Below are 19,040 nucleotides of genomic sequence, written 5' to 3' on the forward strand. Positions count from 1 at the left end.
TATGTAGGAAGCATATACGATTCAGAAACAGGTCAAACTTAGTAAATGACGCTCTTCCTTGTAGAACATTATACACTCATCCTATGTTAGAGGTAAAAGGGCTAGCTTTTATAGCTCAACCACTATCGCTTCATTTTCATATCCTCACATGCTTGTCTCCATTCTATTTCTTTTTACCACAATTTTCCTATATATTCTTTGTTAATAGATACTCCCTCCGTTCTCTAATAGGAGTCGCTCTTTGACAAAGCACGAGTTTTAAGAAATGTAGAGAAAAGTTGGTTGAAAAAGTTAGTAGAATGTGTGACCCACATTTTTATATTGATTTTATAATAAAATGTGAGTGGAGTGAGTTAGTGGAATGTGAGGCCTACTACCATTTATGGTAAAAATGAAGAGTGACTCTTAATGGGGGACGGCCCAAAATGGAAATTAGCGACTCTTATTCGGGGACGGAGGGAGTATAATTTTTTTCGACATTAAAAATCTTGTGTTAAGTGAATGATGAACAAAGTACTAAGAGAGAATAAAGTAAAAGAGAGGAACATAATAAAGTACTATTAAAAGATAAATGTTAATTATTTTTAAAAAAATAGAATAACTCAATTATATTGTAATTTCTCAAATAGAAAAATGACTCAATTAACATGTAATTGAGGAAGCGGTACCGTACTATTTGAGATTCCAACCTACACATACAGATTCACCAACCAGACACATTGCAATTGCAAAGACTAGAAAAAGAAGCAGTAGTTGCCCTCGGATAAGAGCTAATAAGGTCTTGATTCTTTCTAAACTATGCACTAGTCCGTTGCAACCCTCAATTTACAGCTTCTTCTCAACAACTCTGGGTGAGAAAAGCTGCTTCTAGTCTTGTTTCCTCCGTTTCACTCAACTACTTGTATTCTTCTAAGTTGCAAAAAAAAGTCATCTTTCTTTCTTTCTTGGCTAATGGAGATAACAATGTGAGGAAATGCTCCCAAACATTTCCAACAACTTTAACCAGACTGCATTTTGAATTTCATTTTGTGGGTTCAGACTTCAGAGTGAGAGAGTTTCTTATATGCTTTTTTGGGTTAATGGGGGTGGATGCAAAATGTGATGTTGGTTTATTTTGAAACCTCTTTTTAGAACCCTCCTCTCTCTGCAAAAGTTTTGGACCTCAAAGCCACTTTACAGGCTTTGTTCAAAGGCTGAGTATGATAAATCACTTTTCAGTAAATTCACACCTCTTGTATGTCTTTTCTCATTTGGCTGCTTCCACCTTTTCTTCTCCTTTCCAAGATGCTTTCTTTTTTTAATTTGGTTGTATATTAGTAGTACATAATACAAGAAAAAAAAGCAATCTGTTTATTGATGATGTGAAACTACTTTAGCTGCAGGTTATAATTGTTACCTTTCTTGTATGATTACATTCAACTCACCATTTTCTTGTTAATTGTTTCACCATGTTTTGTTTTTCCGGCCAAGAGCCATTTCAGTTGAATCATTTGTCACTATTGGCCTACATGCACACTTCTTTTTATCAAAATGTGCCTCAACCAACTCAATAAATGCTGTAATAAATAACTAATGCCAAAAGCAGCAAGAATTCTTGAATTCCTCACTGCTGCAGAGGTGCAGGGTTCATAGATCTCATATTTTGGTTAGACATTGGAATGAGACATTCTACTAATCCATCCCATCATCTTCTTCTGTCCCAATAAAACATTTAACTTGGTATTTCTCTGCAATTTGGTAGGAATGCCTACCTTAAATGAACAATTGACTTGTACATTATTGTCATTTCCATCGTATCTCCACAAAATTTTCTTTCACTTATGCATTTGGATTTGGTGTCTCTCCACTGTTGCAGGTGTTGTGCGGGGGCAGGAAGCATTTGAGTAGCATCTAAATATTTTCCATTTTCAAGTTTAGTTTGAATATGCAGACGCCTAAGTCAAGGTAACTTTCGGTGCTTACAAGAACATTGAAGCATTCATGATAATGATTATTTTTATTTGACTTGATGATTAAAGTGTTGTTGAACTAATGATCATCTTTTCTGTAATGATTTTGAGTAAATACGCGATGAATATGCTAAATTGAGTAAATCTTTTCTGATGGGACCAGATTAGGCCATTAGAGGTTGAAGGATTACTTTTGAGAAATTGCATAGCTTTGGTTGTTCATTTCTTCTTTATATATAGTGATTAGTCATCTGTATGTAACTGCTTGTAAACATGTTAGAGTGACATTGTGATGGTGAGGTTTCATGTCTCTAGTTTTACACAATTTATATGTAAATAATGAGCCTCATGAGTTAGAACATCTTGATGGTTTACATTACTCTGTTGCAGAACCAGTTCCTCAGGAGCAGCTCCGAGGATTTCCCCTCGCTCTATTTCATCTGAGGTGTCGGGGCAGAACTCCCCTCGGTCAACTCCCTCCGAGGCATCCAGAAAGCATTCTCCACGCCAGCTCAAGACTGCTCCGCGTTTTTTAGAGCCTACAGTCTCTTCTTCTAACCTAGCAACTCGATCGCCAAAAGAGACAAACCTTAGAGTTTCTGATCACAATTTGCCAGCAAGTCCACTCTCTGAGGTACTAAAAATAACTAGCATCTTTCTGTTTTATGCTAGAAGCATAAAGTGAACCAAAACACAGATTCCTCGGTGTATTCAAGAATCTACTCTTGTACCATGCAATGAGTCCTTAACTTCTTTATCATATTAATCCAAAACATAATGACTCATATTCCTCAACCATTCATCATGATGTATTTTATTTGCCAATGTGAAATAGTTTGTTGATACAACTACTGCTATATGCTCCATATGGCATGTTTTGCTAAATCAATTTCTGCTGCCACCTGCAGAAGAAGCGTCCGAACAAAGTTTCTGAGCTCGAGGTGCAGATTTCTCAGCTAGAATCTGATCTGAAAAATGTGAAGGATCAGTTATGCTCATCAGAAAAAGCTAGGAAGGAAGCCCAGAGAGATGCAGAGGAATCCAACCAAGAGCTCTCAGTCCTCTCCTCGAAGCTTGAAGAATCCGAGAAGAAATTTCTAGAAATTTCAGCCACTAGGAATGCTCTCACAGTAGAGATCTCTGAGACGTGTGAACAACAAGACAGCTCGCTGCAAGCTGAGCTGGAAGCTCTACAGAAGCAGCAGTTGCAAGAATCGGCTGCTTTGGCCTCTGCATTAGATGAGATCAAAAGGCTCAAAGCTCAGCTGGAGATGGTAGCTGAGTCTGAAGCTCACCACTTAGAATCTGCACAAACCGAGACACTCGTTGTTGTGGAAGAAATGAGGAAGCAGCTAAATGAGTCCAAGAAATCTGAAGCTGAAGCGCAAGAACTTGTTGGTGAGACACTTATGCAGCTGGAAGCAGCCAAGAAGATGGTGGAGACGCTCAGGTCGGATGGTTGTAAAGCCACGGGAGTCTACGAGGCTGCAGCCAGTGAGCTGGAACAGTCGAAGGCTCGTGTAGAGCTTCTAGAAGAGCTTGTTGGGAAACTCAATGGTGAAGTTGAAGACAAGAAGGCAAAGGTATCATCAATTGAAGCAGAATTCGCCTCTGCGAAGCTTGAAGTGGAGCAGTTGAGATCTACTCTAGCTGTTGCTGAGATGAGGCGGAACGAGGATCAAGCTCGGACCGCAGAGCAAGTAAAGCACGCTCGTGAGATTGTGGAACAGATCAAGTCCACATCAGGGCAGAGAGAGGCTCAGTTGGAGGCAGAGCTTCGAAAATGCAGCTATGAAATCGAGGAGCTGAGGTCAAGTCTCATGGATAAGGAGACTGAGCTGCAGAGCATCTTTGAGGAGAACGACGCCCTCATAATGCGACTTGAGAACGCGATATCTGGCCGCAGAGAGCACGAGCTGAGAGCAGAAAACGAGACTATTAAAGCACAATACCATAACATATCAGAGGAAAACAGAGCATTGAGGAAAGAAATGGAGGCTTACAATAGCACGAGGAGCGAGGCCATGTCGGAGCTAGAGGCAGCGAGAGTAGCAGAGCGGGAGGCGCTGATGAAGGTGGGGTCCATGACGGAGGAGGTAGACAGGAGCAACAGGAAGGCAGCTCGCGTGGCTGAGCAGCTGGAGGCAGCGCAGGCAGCCAATGCGGAGATGGAGGCAGAGCTGCGGAAACTGAAGGTGCAGTCAGATCAGTGGAGGAAGGCAGCGGAGGTGGCTGCGTCCATGCTATCGGTTGGGAACAACGGGCACGCAGTGGAGAGGACGGGTTCAATGGACAACAACTACAGCCCTCGGATGAGGAATATCACTTCGTCCTACGCGGATGATCTTGATGATGAGCTGTTCAAGAAGAAGAATGTGAATGTGCTGAGGAAGTTTGGTGTGCTATGGAAGAAGCCTCAGAAATAAGATGGGTAGAGTTGATGAATATTGTTGTGAGGTGATGACCTCTGTGTTTTCTTTATTAGAACTCTCCTTTTTAGGGGTATTTGGTTGAAGATATGAATTAACATTAATTCAATGATGTTTATTTCAGTGCAATTAGCATAGTAGTTGCCCTCTCACTTTTTATAACACCTATATTTCTTTTGTGAGTGAGACCATCCAAAATATTCAATCTTCTAATTCCAATTATGATACTGGTTATTTGGTCATATGTGTCACAACAATGTTTTTATCCCTTGATGTTGCATAGAGTATTCTGAGAGGCAAAGAAAGAGAAAAAAACTAATGAAAATTTAGGCCTAATTTTGTGTGATAGTATCTTTACTTACACTTAGTCCATTTGCCTGAAAATTTCTAAGTTTATTAGTTAAAGATGTTTTGAGATTGCAAATTTGAAGTTTATTAGAAGAACTCCAAAATTGAGAATAGTAGAATACCATGACCCCAGAAACCAAATAAAACTGTTACATAACGTATAAAAATACCCAACAAAAAAATCAAGCAATTCTTACTGGGCTCTCGAAAATAATATTAGGCCCATTAGTATTATGAATTGGGGAAGCATTGTATTTGAATCTGTTTCATAGCAACCGGCATTATACTATTTTTTTTATTAATCCAAATCCATGTATTTTAACAATAAATTATTGGTATGCATTTTAAAGCTTTTCGTTAATAAATTTTTTTTCCATATAATATTTTTTCAACGACCCTTCTTAATGTATAGTTCTTTAATTTGCAGTATTTTTTAAAATCAATTTCTAAAAAAAAATTGTTAATAAAAATGTATGACTAGCTTCGCATTCTGACATAGCCATAACATTTTGTTAAAATAATTATGGAATATTCTATATATCACGTAAAAGATAATTTAATGTCAAATAATAGCAGGTTATGATATTAAATCGTCAGAATTTTAAATATGCATATGCAATAAATTGTCATACAATCTCCACGATTTAAATTTGTTATTGAATAACCTACACGATGTATTAGTGCTCTTTACTAGCTAACCCATTTTCGTATTTTTCTCCAAAAACAAAACAACCCAAAACAAATGAAGTTTAAATGCAATTGTTCATCGATGTCAAATGTCAACACTTTATAGAATTAAATCCTAATGAATTTGGTTTATTTTTTTTTCATTCTTTTAATTTTATTTCAGATTCTTTTCTTGGTTAATCTCCACATTGATTTGTCATAGGAAAAAAAGATTACGCTAAAAAAAATTCATATTGATAATGATATTAGGAATTTGTATATAATTTCCAGCAAAATATTATTTGAATAATTAATGGTTGACGGAACTGTTAACGGAACTATTATGAAATAGTTAACGGAACTGTTAAATAAAATTATATTATGAAATAGTTAACGGAACTGTTAAATAAAATTATATTATGAAATAGTTAACGAAACTGTTAAATAAAATTAAAGAGTGAATTACAAAATTACTACCTCGAAAATGGGGTTTCATTTTAGTATCAACATTTATAAAATTACATTTTCAGTAAAGAAATTTATAAATTTCAAATTCAATCCCGATTTTTAATAAATAACCCTTGATCAGCCTTTGAGGGATGCATTTGTCCATTTAACTTGATTTGAGGAATGTGTCAGAGCACCAAATTTGTGATTTTTGAATGTTTCTGTACTTCTATTGTGATTTTTTAAGAATAAAAAATATTAAAATTTTCTATATTATATCAAAATAAATTATTTAAATCTTTATAGTGTTATCTAAAAATAGATTATTTAAATCTTTGTAATAATATTTAAATTATTGCATTAGAATCGAGAAATTAATACTCCATCCGTCCCATAAAATTATGTGCATTTTCCGTCCGTCTGTCCTATAAGAATATAGGCATTTACATTAATGAAAAGTTGTTCATAACTTATTACCCATACATCTATCCAGATATTATCGAGATATGTTTTTCCCTAAGTCATTACTGACTAACATTATTCCATAGACTTTTGTTTCACGCCCAAATCTGCTGTTGGATTTGGTTTGTCCGAATCGCGCAAGACTCTAGCCTTAATTTGCTGAATTTCTATGTCATTGGGACTAGTGAACCACAATTATCATTTAATTAATCCCTAATCAACATTCCATTTCCCATTTAATAATCCACTAAGATCTACCTCTGAACAATAAACCATCATTACATTATCTCTTGAAAGCAACATTGTTTACCATTATCTTCCAATCAAACACTGCCAATTTCAAGATCTTGTTTCACATTGTCAAATTCCATTTCCTCAAAAGAGGCAAACAAATCAGCCTGCGTTACTTCAACCGTTTCTATTGTATTTTGGAGATTAAATAACGACAATAAATAAAGAACAAGAAATGAAATTCCATTAGTTTGTCGTCAAACAAATAAATGTAGACAGTCAAGAAAAAAAAAAGAAGACGACTCAAGTGAATCAAATCCCTCTTAGTACAATAAAGATCACAAAATCCACATCATTAAAATTAATTAAACTTTCCCCTTAAGTTAAACACTTGAGAAGTAATTAAACTCTATCTTTTTTCTTCTTTCCCCAACCCCTCTCTAGCAAACACTATAACCCACTCAAATTCCCAATCTAAACAATTACAATTATTCTTGATACGACAAGGATAATTGTAATTATTTAAGGGGCTTCTCTTCGCCCTGTTATGTAAGAGAGCTATTGAGAAGCCCTTGCCAATTGGACGGCCCGATCCCGTTCCAGTTAAGTCTGGTTGCGGAATCGAGATCCGACCCATTGCCATCCCCGGCACCCGTATTCTGCCACGGGAAACCCCACAATATCCTCCCGTCCCCGTCCCTTCCTCCGCGCATCTCTTGCTTCACCGTCGTCATGGCCGTGGAGGCCGTCGTGGAGACCGCGTACTCCCCATACGGCGACGCCGTCGGCATTCCCATGTCGTGGGCCCCACTGCTCATCATCCCATTCTGATCATCATAGTACAAATTCTGAATCCCATTCCCACCGCTCGGATTCTCAAGAAACCCACTACTTCTGATGGCATCAAACAGCCCCGAAGAGGAGGAGACGCCGCCGGAGAAGCTCCCGAGGGCTTGGGAGTGGGCCCAGATGGAGAAATCGTGATCCTCTAACCCTAAATGGGCGGAATTCTGCTTCTGGAGGGTGGCGATGGCGAGATTGAGATCGTTGGAATCGTAGGAGAGAGGAGGCATGGATGGGATTGGGGAGGGGAGGGGGTGGTCTTGGCTTCGCTTGGAGGAGGATGAGGAGGAGGAAGTGGAGGAGGATCTCTTGTTCTTGCGGCAGCCTCCGCCGACGGGGACGTTGCGGAGGGTGCCGCCTTTGGTCCAGTATCGTCGGCAGGATTTGCAGAAGTATCTAGGCTGGGAGAGGCTGTAGTTGTTGTAATAGCAGAATTTGGTGTTGGCGGAGTCGCATCGAGGGCATTTTAGAGCCTGCATATCAGCTGGCCTTGCCTTCTTGTTTCCATCTTGCTGCTTGCACGCCACCATGCTTTCTAAACCCATTTCCTGATTACATTTTCCATCTAATTGTCAATAATAATCTCACCCAATTTCCAACATTCATATCTATGTAGAGCTAGTATATACTTTCATTAACAAGCAACAGCTACTGCATCTCAATCAAGAAAATACATCCACCAACATTTATGTATTGCATTCTAGATCAAAAATTAGGGCTCCAATTTGGGGTTTTCAAATTGGAAGGAAATTTCAGGGAATTAAAAGGAGATAATCTTATTATAAGAATTCTACTGACATTAGAATCATACAATCAGAAAATTGAAAAATTTTAAAGCCGTTTCGTATAAAAATTTCAGCTTTTCAGTATGGGAAAAATTGCATCTTTAAGTTTGAAATCAAGGAGGTTGCTTTTTTTCGTCAAGTATGGGAGTTCATTTATTTGCCTTGAAGAGATATCAGATACATATTTGATTGACTGATCAACACATACACATTCACAAATCAGAAAGCAGATTCATATTTGAAAGAAAATTAATCGCACCTGGAGATGGAGTTGTGTGCTTGAAGAATCCATCCCACCATGCAACACCTGTGTTTCTACTTGTTCAAACCAAAGGCTAGCAAAAATCGGAAGAAATTGATGAAGAGAAAGATGAGAGGGAATGTGTATAAATAGAAGAAGGTTGTGCTCAGATCTTAGGGGGAAAAAAAAGAGAAAGAAAAACTCAGCCTAGTACCACAAGCTGCAGCAACCAACACACACATATATATATTTATACATATATTCTGATTGAGAGAGCGAGGACAAAGTGGGCTGTCGTTAATAGTTTAGGGGAGAGAGAGAGAGAGAGAGAGAGAGAGAGAGAGTAATGATTACGAGATTGTGGTGGGGATGTGTGTTAGTAATATGTGGGTGTTGGCACGCAAGAGAGAAACGATAAAAAGCAGTCTACACTGGGTTGAGAGGGAAAGCGAGAGAGAGCGGCATTTCAATTCCGAATTGTGGGTCCCCCAGCGGCGTGGGAAGGCAAACTACGTGGTGGGCCCCAACCCCTCCTTCGGCCCGGCCCGATGCTCTTCGGGCTTTCAATTTCAGAATCAGACAACCGCTACTACTCTATTATATTGCTCCTACTATACCTACGTACTTGTCTTGTACTTTTATTAATCACCTCGAATTTCATTCTCTCTATTCAATTCTAATCTGCCCTGTTTCTCTCTACCATATATTGGAAATTGAAATTATACTAATAAACATTTTACTCTTAAAATGTAATTTAACAATAATATTCCATCTGAGACCTAAAACAAAAAAAAAATCTGCCCGACAAATTTGAAAAAAAAAACAACCAACAACAACATAGGATACTTTGTAAGTCTGGTGGTGACTGAAATCAGTAGGTTTGTAACAGGTGTTGTGGAGTATATGGTATATGGATGCTTCGAGAAAAGAAAACATAGAACACCCCATCATTATATATATGATTGTATTTGTATTTATATTATAGTCGTCATCATTGATATTAGGTCTAAACTGTGACAATGCTAATAGACGTAATTAGTGATTTCAATCATTTTCCCTTATGTTCAATAGAATATGAATTGTTTCTAAACAAAGGTTGCTCCATACATCCGACACGTGCAACCTAGCTATGTTTTGAATGGACAAATCTGTACCTATTTTTGTACACCTCACATAGTTTATGTTATTTTATTTATTTTCTATTTTCAGATAGACGTGCATCCTAATATATTCACAACCAATATTTCATGTGATGTGACCATCTATGTATAGCACATGAGTATAAATAGGTTTAATTCCTAGTTGTTATAATTAATACGAAGCATATGCATGGGACTTTATACTAGTATATATACTAATTAATGAAAGTATTGTTACTTTTGAATTTTGTAATGCAAAGCTAGCTGATCAAGATTCTATACAGCTATGTACATAGATATTTGATGGGGTACGAACTAAACCCTAATGGCAAGCCCAATAACAGTGACGGAAGCCCAATAACAGTGACGGCCCATCAGCCCAGAGCCCAAGAAAGAGTACCTGTTCGGCACCAAAGAGTTCGGCACGACCAAAGAGTTCGGACTCAGCCTACAGCTCGGTAAAAGTCGACCAGTCAAGCTCTCCTCTCAGATCGGCAAGAGCTGATCGGTAAAGTCCAGCAGTTCGGTCTCAGCATTCGACCGAACTAGGAGTTAGTGGACTCATGAAAGGCCTCCACGACCTCCGCTATACCCACGATCTATTTAGTGGTACGAAGCAGTTATTGAGCAGTTATTGCTCACCCACGATCTTGTTAGTGGGGCTGCAAACCACGATCCTAGTTCAATGTATAAATAGAACTTAGATCTGATAGAAAAGGGTTAAGCTCTCTAGAGATAAAATCATATAGCAAGTCTGTGTTGTAAGCTGTAATCCCAGATCAAGCAATACAATCTTGCCCTCCCTTCTTCCCGTGGACGTAGATTTACCTCAGTAAATCGAACCACGTAAATTCACCGTGTCATAATCTTCATTCTCTACCAGCATTTATTAACATCAATAATTCGCGGATTCATCAATATTGATATTTGATTTGTCAAATCTTGTCACATGCACCTAAAAAGTAGATATAAGTTGAATCTCCACACAGAAATCAACATGCTATTCGATCCATCACCAATCTTAATTTTACTTCACAAAAACATAGAAGGCCTTTTTTCACCATTTGTGGGATGCCCCCTTTTACTATATATTTCCCCTTTTATTTACCTTCTCCATTTCAAATGAAAAGTTTGTCTTAGTGAATGAGAGGAAAAGGGAATTTGAAGCTAAGTAACAACATCCATATGGATCAAATCCATTTCAAAAAATTTATGCTACATTAATAGAAGACCATACAAACTCTTTTTCTGTTGAGTTTGTGTTTGATTCTTAATTCGACGATGAACCCACTCACTCTCACACGAGGGTAAATGAAGAATCATTCAGGACATTGATCGTTAAGATTTAACTTTAGATTTAAATCACATTTATTGTCTCGATTTTTATGTCCATTCATAATATTTCCATGAGCTCACATGTGAGTGAATGATGAGTTGTTATATGCAATTCTTACCATCAATAAGAGCATACGACGATTCATTTACTAAGTTGCACTTCAAGGTGAGAAATAAATAGAAAGGTAAAAGAGAAATAACTACCATGTTTACCTTTTTCCTCATACAAACTCATTATCCACCAATATGTGAGAAGGTATTCTTCAATTTTGAAGACTTATATTTACCTCTTTTCACACAAAAGGTAAATTAAATATGGTAGTTATTTTTCTTTCCCTTTTTCTATTTATCTTCTTCCCTTGAAATTCAATTTTTTTTAAAAAAAGTAAATGAGAAGTATCTTTTGAATTTACCTTTTTTCTTTGAAGTTAGAACTAATATATGCTATTCTTACGACCAACTTAACAAGATCACTCAATTTTAATGAAGTTAACACTTATATATGACATCACATCATATAACACATATGAGTAGTAATGTTCAAGTAACGAATGATTGGTTAGTTTTCCTTATCCATTAAGATAACAAATAAGCAACACATGCATTCCACTTATAATACATAATCAGCCAAACCAAATAAAAAGAAGAGAAGCAAGTGATCTAGCTACCACATAGCCAGTCAGCAAAAACACACATATATGGAGTATATATCAATAATAACATATTTATATTTTTAATATGTTTGTGTTTCCCAATGTACAAAATAAATCTGAAGGGACCAAGATTCTTGGAATGTGGGAAAATCAATGCCAACCAACAGATATTCTAATATTGTCATCACCTGTCACTGCATTCTCTCTTGGGATCCCATGAAAACGGATTGTAGTTTGCTTCCCTCTCCATATTTTCAAAGGGCCAAATAATTGCTCTATTGAATAATTGCTTATTACACTAAGTGAATGTAGATTTCTTTTTTCTAATTTATATGAACTTTACTTTTCCAAGTGGTTTGAAGTTCGAACTAACCCGACACATTCATATATGATATTTGTAGTACTACTAAATTAGTATTTACATTCATTATTGGTCAAGAAAGCTATTATCATCGAAGAAAAAGAAGATGTCTACATTTAGGAGGAGAAGAAAGAAACAGAGGAATTGAAAATATGTAAAGATGATAGGTTTGGAATTAGATTGGTGAGATTAATTAATCAAGAAACCCTACTTTTGGTGAAAAAATAATTTGTAGTGGGCTCACATGTACCACATGTAAGATAACGTGGGACCAGATGCAATCAGTATCAGTCAAATCAGTTGACCGGTCAAAATTTTGATTTTTTCGGCCAAATAAAATAAAAAATAGTGGAGAGGCAAAGTGAAAGCTGAGTTGGGAAACTGTGCCTTTGATAATACTATATGGCATGCTATATCACCGAAGAAAAGAATATGCTTTGGAAACTCTATAAAATCTTGAAGCTTCTGTATGATATACTAGAATTTTAATTGGATTGTTACACAATGGACCATATATACCCCACTTTTTTGAAAACAAATTTCTACCAAACGAATAGTTATCTTCTTGTAGAGTGACCTTGTTAGGATTATATTTTAAATTTCATGCCCAAGTTGTGACTACTTTTATACTCCTACTATATACTTCTAGTAAAATACATATATGCATGAGCTTCCTCATAAGTGTTTTGATAATTGATAGATTTAACAGTCTCTATACAATTACATTAACAACTTCTTATAGAATTACATATGGAGTACTATTAATTACTTTTGAAGGGGAGTAATTAAATTATACTCGAACCCAACCTAACCCGAAATTATGGGGTTCTTAACACGTTGATTTGATAAGGACACAAATCTAATAAGACTTGATCCTCAAATTCATTAATTTTGTGTGTTTCGTGTCAGGTTTTCGTGTCGTGTTGAAAATGGCTAGCCCTGCAAAAAATTGAGAAGTGAAGTAATAGCTCAGTGACCATAATTTTTTCCTGGACAATTGAAACGTTACTTTTTTTTTCAATAACCATAAAGTTAGTAGTTTTTTCACTATAAAACTAAAATGATGATGTTGGAAACGTTTGTAGATGAATCGCGTAGAATTGATGTTGATCAAAGGAGATGAAGTTGAGAGAATGTTGAATCTTATTAGAGAGAGAATCGACTGATTACAAGAATCACAAAGTGGGAAAAAACTTTTTTAGCTAACTAACTAACCAACTATTTAAACACAACAAGAACTAACGGCTAGTTAGATCAATGGCTAGGATTTAATCCCTAAACTAACTCTACATCCGACGGCTACTGAAACATCCGAAGCTTGAGTGAGCTTCAGCGAGCCTCTCTTCATTTCTCTCTTGAAGCAAATGCATGAAGCAGCAGGTGTAGCTCAGTGATCATCTCCACAAATCTCCACCTTGATTACTTAGCTCACCACTACTTCATTCTGCATATACTCATAAGCTCCATGCACAAATCTAGCTTATTCTTGGGCAATGGTTTTGTGAGCATATCAGCTGGATTCTCAGCTGTGTTCACCTTGAATACCTTCACTTCACCCTCTTCTATCTTCTCCCGAATGAAGTGTAGGCGCACATCAATGTGCTTGCTCCTCTCATGATAAACTTGATGTTTAGCCAAGCACAAAGCACTCGAATTGTCACAGCCAATCGCCATTGAATCTTGAACAATCCCAAAATCTTTCAAAATACCCTTGAGCCAGAAACTCTCTTTGACTGCTACTGTAAGAGCCATGAATTCTGCTTCTGTGGTGGACAAGGCAACCACAGCTTGGAGACTACTCTTCCAACTTATAGCAGAGCAGTATATAGTAAAGATGTACCCGGATTGGGACCTTCTAGTGTCTATGTTTCCAGCATAGTCTGAATCAGACCAGCCAACCAAAACATCATCTTCATACTCTCTTGCACCATTAAACAAGATTCCCAAGTTGCTGGCTCCCTTCAAATACTTCATTAGCCACTTCAAAGCTGACCAATGTTCCTTCCCATGATTAGACATGTATCTAGAAGTTGCTGATACAGCTTGGGCTATGTCAGGCCGAGTGCTAATCATAGCATACATTGCACTCCCAATTATACTCGCATATGGGATTTTCTTCATCTCAGCCATTTCTGCATCAGATTTTGGCCTTTGTTCAACTGATAACTTGTAATGGTGACCCATAGGAACTGACACATCTCTCAAATTTTCAATCCCAAACTTTCTGAGCACTCTTGCAACATAGTCAGATTGGGATAGCCATATCCTCTTTTCTTCTCTATTCCTAATCACAGTCATGCCTAGGATCCTCTTTGCTGGGCCAAGGTCCTTCATTTCAAATGCTGCCTTCAAATCATTCTTCACCTTCTGGACTTCTTTCATACATGCTGCAGCTAGAAGCATGTCATCAACATAGAGTAACAAGAATGCCACAGCAGCTCCACCTTCACTCTTAATGTACACGCATTCATCATATTTAGAGCTTACAAATCTAGTACTGAGCATATGATCATCAAATTTCCTATGCCACTGCCTGCTAGCCTGTTTCAATCCATACAAGCTTTTGTTTAAAAGGCAGACTTTCCCTCTATCCTCTGGTCTGATGAATCCCTCGGGCTGATGCATATAGATTGTTTCCTTGAGATCACCATGCAAGAAGGCCGTCTTGACATCAAGTTGCTCCAACTCCCAGCCTCTCCTTGCCACTATTGCTAATAATATCCTGATAGAAGCATGTTTAACAACTGGACTGAAGACTTCATCAAAATCCACACCATGTTCTTGTGTGAATCCTCTAGCCACAAGTCTAGCTTTGAATCTAACCTCACTGACCTCAGAAGCTTCAATCTTTTTCTTAAAAATCCATTTGCAACTCACAACCTTTCTTCCATTCGGTTTCTCCACCAACACCCATGTACCATTCCTCAATAGAGATTCTATTTCCTCTATCATAGCCTGCATCCACCTTCCCTTTCTTCACTTTGCATAGCTTCATTATAAGAGCAAGACTCTGAGTGTTCAACCTCCTCTGCCACCAACAGTGCATAGAAGAGAAATTCTGCATCTGAATATCTGGTTGATGGCTTACTGACCCTTGTAGCTCTATCTCTTGCAAGCTTCCAGGTTTCCAGATTTGCTGAATCAGGTTGTTGAGTCTGCTGATCATTCAGCATTGGATCAGAGGGAATTTCAAGATTCTGATCAGATAGCTCAGGCTCCATCTGAATCATAGGCTCCACCTCAATTCCAGAAGTGGAACTTGAAGCTGCATCAACTACAGTATCTGACTTCTTATCATCTGATTTCTTTCTGAATGGAAGCTCGTTTTCCCAGAATATTACATCTCGGCTTATAATAACCTTTCCATTTCTAGGCTCTATGTACCGAAGCCTATATCCTTTGACTCCCGGTTAATACCCCAACATCACACATTTCAATGCCCGAACCTCTAACTTCTCTTGCTTCACATGAGCAAAGGCCTTACAACCAAAAGTTCTAAGCTCATTGTATCTGCCATGGCTTCCATACCATCTAAAGTCTGGGGTATCTCCATTTATGCTTGAGGATGGACACTTATTCATGAGTTTAGCAGCAGTAGAGGTTGCTTCTGCCCAAAACCTTTTCTCCATACCAGAGGCAAGAAGTATGCACCTTACCCTTTCTAGGATAGTCCTATTTGCTCTCTCCGCAACCCCATTTTGTTGGGGGTTTAATGGCACGGTCCCGTGTCTCTTGATACCCTTAGACTTACAAAACTCATCAAACTCCTTAGATAAGTATCTGAGTCCATTATCAGTTCTAAGATACTTTAAACACATGCCCTTTTCTGCCTCTACCTCTGCACACCACTCCTTAAACCTTTTGAAAGCCTTAGATTTCTCCTTCAATATATATAGCCATAACTTTCTTGAATGATCATCAATAACACTCATGTAATATCAGCCACCCCCAATGGATTTCACTATGAGCATAATCTAGAGGATGAGAAGAGCAATGGGTACCTCTGGAGTATGGAAATTTCTTGGCCTTTCCTAAGATGCACTCTTCACAAGGAACAACATCTCCATTTTCTGGGCATTTCAGAATCCCTTTTCTAACCGGCTCTTTCACACTCCCCATAGATGGATGACCCAGCCTTGTATGCCACTGATTCAGTGTGTTTGACGCCACATTGTGCGCTTGAACAGAATTCTTACTGCAGATGAGTGCAACCATGTAGTATAGGCTCCCTCTCTTCTCTGCCCTCATAAGCACTTTTCCATCTTTACACACCTCCATTTTGCCATCTATAGAGTTGAAGGAACACCCTTTTCTCTCCAGAAAACCGAGTGAAATCAGATTCCTCTTCACATCAGGGATGTATCTGACCCCACTCAGAACTATAGTGCCTCTATTATCACCAGCCTGCAATCTCACAGTGCCAACACCTTGTATAGAACACACTTGATTATTCCCAAACACTATAGATCCATTTGCCTCCCCAATCTCCTAAAACCAGTCGATATTTGGACACATATGGAAGCTACAACCAGAGTCCATAATCCAAGGCCCCAGTATCTTATCATCAACAACATTCAACCATTCCTTCAGCTGAATTGACCGCTTTCCCTTCACTTTCTTGCTTCCTTTTCCAAGCGAAACAGTCCTTTTTCAAGTGACCGGGTTTCTTACACCAATGACAGGATCACGTTTCCTTTTGACCACTCGAAGCATTCTTGAAAGCTTCTTGAGGTTTCTTGAATAGCTTTTTTCCTTTGTACTTTCTAACGTTGAGGCTCTCGACATTTGAGACAACATTTGCCTTCAACTCACATTTCTGAAGCTCTTTTGCTCTAAGTGCCGTCTGAACTTCAAGCAATGTGATGGTTCTATCACGACCATATAGAAAAGCATCGCGTAATTGATCAAATGAAGGTGGTAGAGCGTTCAATAGCAGAATCGCCTTGTCCTCGTCTCCAATGGATACATCAATGTTTTCGAGGTCATCTACCGCTTTATTGAACTCCTCTAACTGCTCCAGAACTCCGGCCCCCTCCAAGAACCTATAGGAATAGAGGCGCTGCTTCATAAACAGCCTATTTGCTAAGGATTTTGTGAGGTAAAGATCCTCTAACTTTGACAAGATGCTCGCCGCCGTTTTCTCCTTCGCAACCTCGCGAAGCACCTTGTCTCCAAGGCTGAGCACGATCGCACTATGCGCTTTTCCCTCGATCTCAGCCTTCTTGGCAGCCGCCTTCTCATCCATGGCTGCCTTTCCCTTTTCTCCCTCTTCTTCAGCCGTCAACGCGGACGCCAAACCCTGCTGTATCAGCATGGCTCTCATCTTCATGCGCCAAAGAGCAAAGTCGTTTTTGCCCGTAAACTTTTCTACCTCGAACCTAGAGGCCCTCTTCTTCGTGGATTCGATTCCCAAAGAAAAACACAAGATCAGAACAGCTCAAGAATACGCCGATCAAACTTTCCACAGACGACGCCAATTTGTTTGAAACGTTTGTAGATGAATCGCGTAGAATTGATGTTGATCAAAGGAGATGAAGTTGAGAGAATGTTGAATCTTATTAGAGAGAGAATCGACTGATTACAAGAATCACAAAGTGGGAAAAAACTTTTTTAGCTAACTAACTAACCAACTATTTAAACACAGCAAGAACTAACGGCTAGTTAGATCAATGGCTAGGATTTAATCCCTAAACTAACTCTACATCCGACGGCTACTGAAACATCCGAAGCTTGAGTGAGCTTCAGCGAGCCTCTCTTCATTTCTCTCTTGAAGCAAATGCATGAAGCAGCCGGTGCAGCTCAGTGATCATCTCCACAGATGAGATAGAATCTTGATAAGTAAAGGCCAGCATTGAATTTCTTGTAGTAATATTAAGATATTTGTCAGAGGTTGTCAGTGAAATTTGAAATGGTGAGACAGTGAGCTATGGTTTAAATTGATGGTGTGTAATTATAAATAAATTGAAGTGTGGCCAACCAACTAAATTGAAAGTGAGAATTTCAACAACATACTGCATAAACATACACACGCGGAGAAAAGAAGCATTGCATTTCTAAACCAAATAATCATTTAAAATTGGGCTCGAATATGCAAGTTCATGTATTCCTTTTCAAAATTACTCAAGATATGACGATGCTTATGCCCAAGCCCAATTTCCATTTTTTTAATCCCACGCAACAAATTTCCAATGACACATTGGCAGTAGCCCAATAACTTACACAATTTCCAATGACACATTAGTCCATCCACTATAGGAATAGCCCAGCAATAGCCTAGCCATAGCCTAGCCACTGCCACATCATCAGCACTAAAAATCCTCCTGCCACATCATAAATAGCCCAACCATAGCCTAGCCACATCATAAATAGCCCAGCCACATCAATAGCCACATCACTAATAACAATTATATAAAATGACATAATTAACAATCACACAATATACGGAATTTAATTTACGAGACATATACGGGAAACATTAATAATACTATTAAAAATTTAAAAAGTACAATAATTTTAAAAAAGTACAATACTAAAAAAAATTACAATAATAAAAAAAAGTACAATAATTCACTCCTCGTCGCCGTCGTCGTCTCCTCCGTCGCTGTCGCCACCATCGCCTCCGCTTCCGTCGCCGCCGCCTCTACTCCCGGCGGCTTCCCTCCGTGCCGCCTCCAAATCCTCCTGCATGCTCAGGAGCAATGTTTGAAGCAAACTCTTCTCCACGGGGTCCACCGCCGCCCGCCATTCGGCCATCGTCTTGACCATCTGAGCGCGCGTTTGTTGACGCGCGAAGAATTTGAGATCCGCTGTGGATTGGCCAAGGGGGGATGCCGACTGGACCTCCTGTGAACCCCCGGCGACCCCCCTCGCATCCCGTTGAGCCCGCATGTGCCCAACCGGGCGAGTACGGCGAGCAAACGAACGAGGGGTCAGGACCTCATGTGCCGTCTCAGGGAGGTCGTGGGAACCACCGCTACTGCCGCTGAAATCACCGGAATAGTTCAACCGTTGCTTCTTCGGCCAGCCGGAGTCGACACCTACTCGGAACTTCTCGGAGTCGTTCAGCACAAGATAGCAGTTCCAGTAGGTGAATTCCTTGTACACCCCCTTCAGGGGGAAGGCTTTCTCCGCTATCCTCCTGCAGTCGTCCT

At 38.8% G+C, this 19,040-nt stretch overlaps 2 protein-coding genes across 8 annotated transcripts; one reads left to right on the top strand and one right to left on the bottom strand.

Annotated features, from left to right (window-relative positions):
- Window positions 1-651: 651 nt before the first annotated feature.
- LOC121742894 (interactor of constitutive active ROPs 3-like) lies at window positions 652-4,518 on the top strand. 7 transcript variants are annotated; one of them, XM_042136014.1, is made up of 4 exons: window positions 652-778; window positions 1,856-1,944; window positions 2,340-2,583; window positions 2,858-4,518. In XM_042136014.1, exons 2-4 carry the CDS (start codon window positions 1,925-1,927, stop codon window positions 4,373-4,375), a joined length of 1,782 nt encoding a protein of 593 aa, XP_041991948.1. In that variant the 5' UTR covers window positions 652-778; window positions 1,856-1,924; the 3' UTR covers window positions 4,376-4,518. The 7 variants fall into 7 exon arrangements, with proteins under 7 accessions (XP_041991948.1, XP_041991943.1, XP_041991950.1 ...); XM_042136009.1 differs by having other exon boundaries at window positions 657-851; XM_042136016.1 differs by lacking the exon at window positions 652-778 and adding an exon at window positions 978-1,234.
- A 2,236-nt stretch (window positions 4,519-6,754) lies between these two features.
- Window positions 6,755-8,719, bottom strand: LOC121743147 (dof zinc finger protein DOF3.1-like). The gene is made up of 2 exons (XM_042136364.1): window positions 8,420-8,719; window positions 6,755-7,923 (listed from the first exon to the last, which is right to left on the bottom strand). Exons 1-2 carry the CDS (start codon window positions 8,450-8,452, stop codon window positions 7,078-7,080), a joined length of 879 nt encoding a protein of 292 aa, XP_041992298.1. The 5' UTR covers window positions 8,453-8,719; the 3' UTR covers window positions 6,755-7,077.
- Between the last annotated feature and the right edge of the window lie 10,321 nt (window positions 8,720-19,040).

Source organism: Salvia splendens, chromosome 8, assembly GCF_004379255.2.
Source record: "Salvia splendens isolate huo1 chromosome 8, SspV2, whole genome shotgun sequence".
In the NCBI taxonomy this organism is placed as follows: Eukaryota; Viridiplantae; Streptophyta; class Magnoliopsida; order Lamiales; family Lamiaceae; genus Salvia; species Salvia splendens.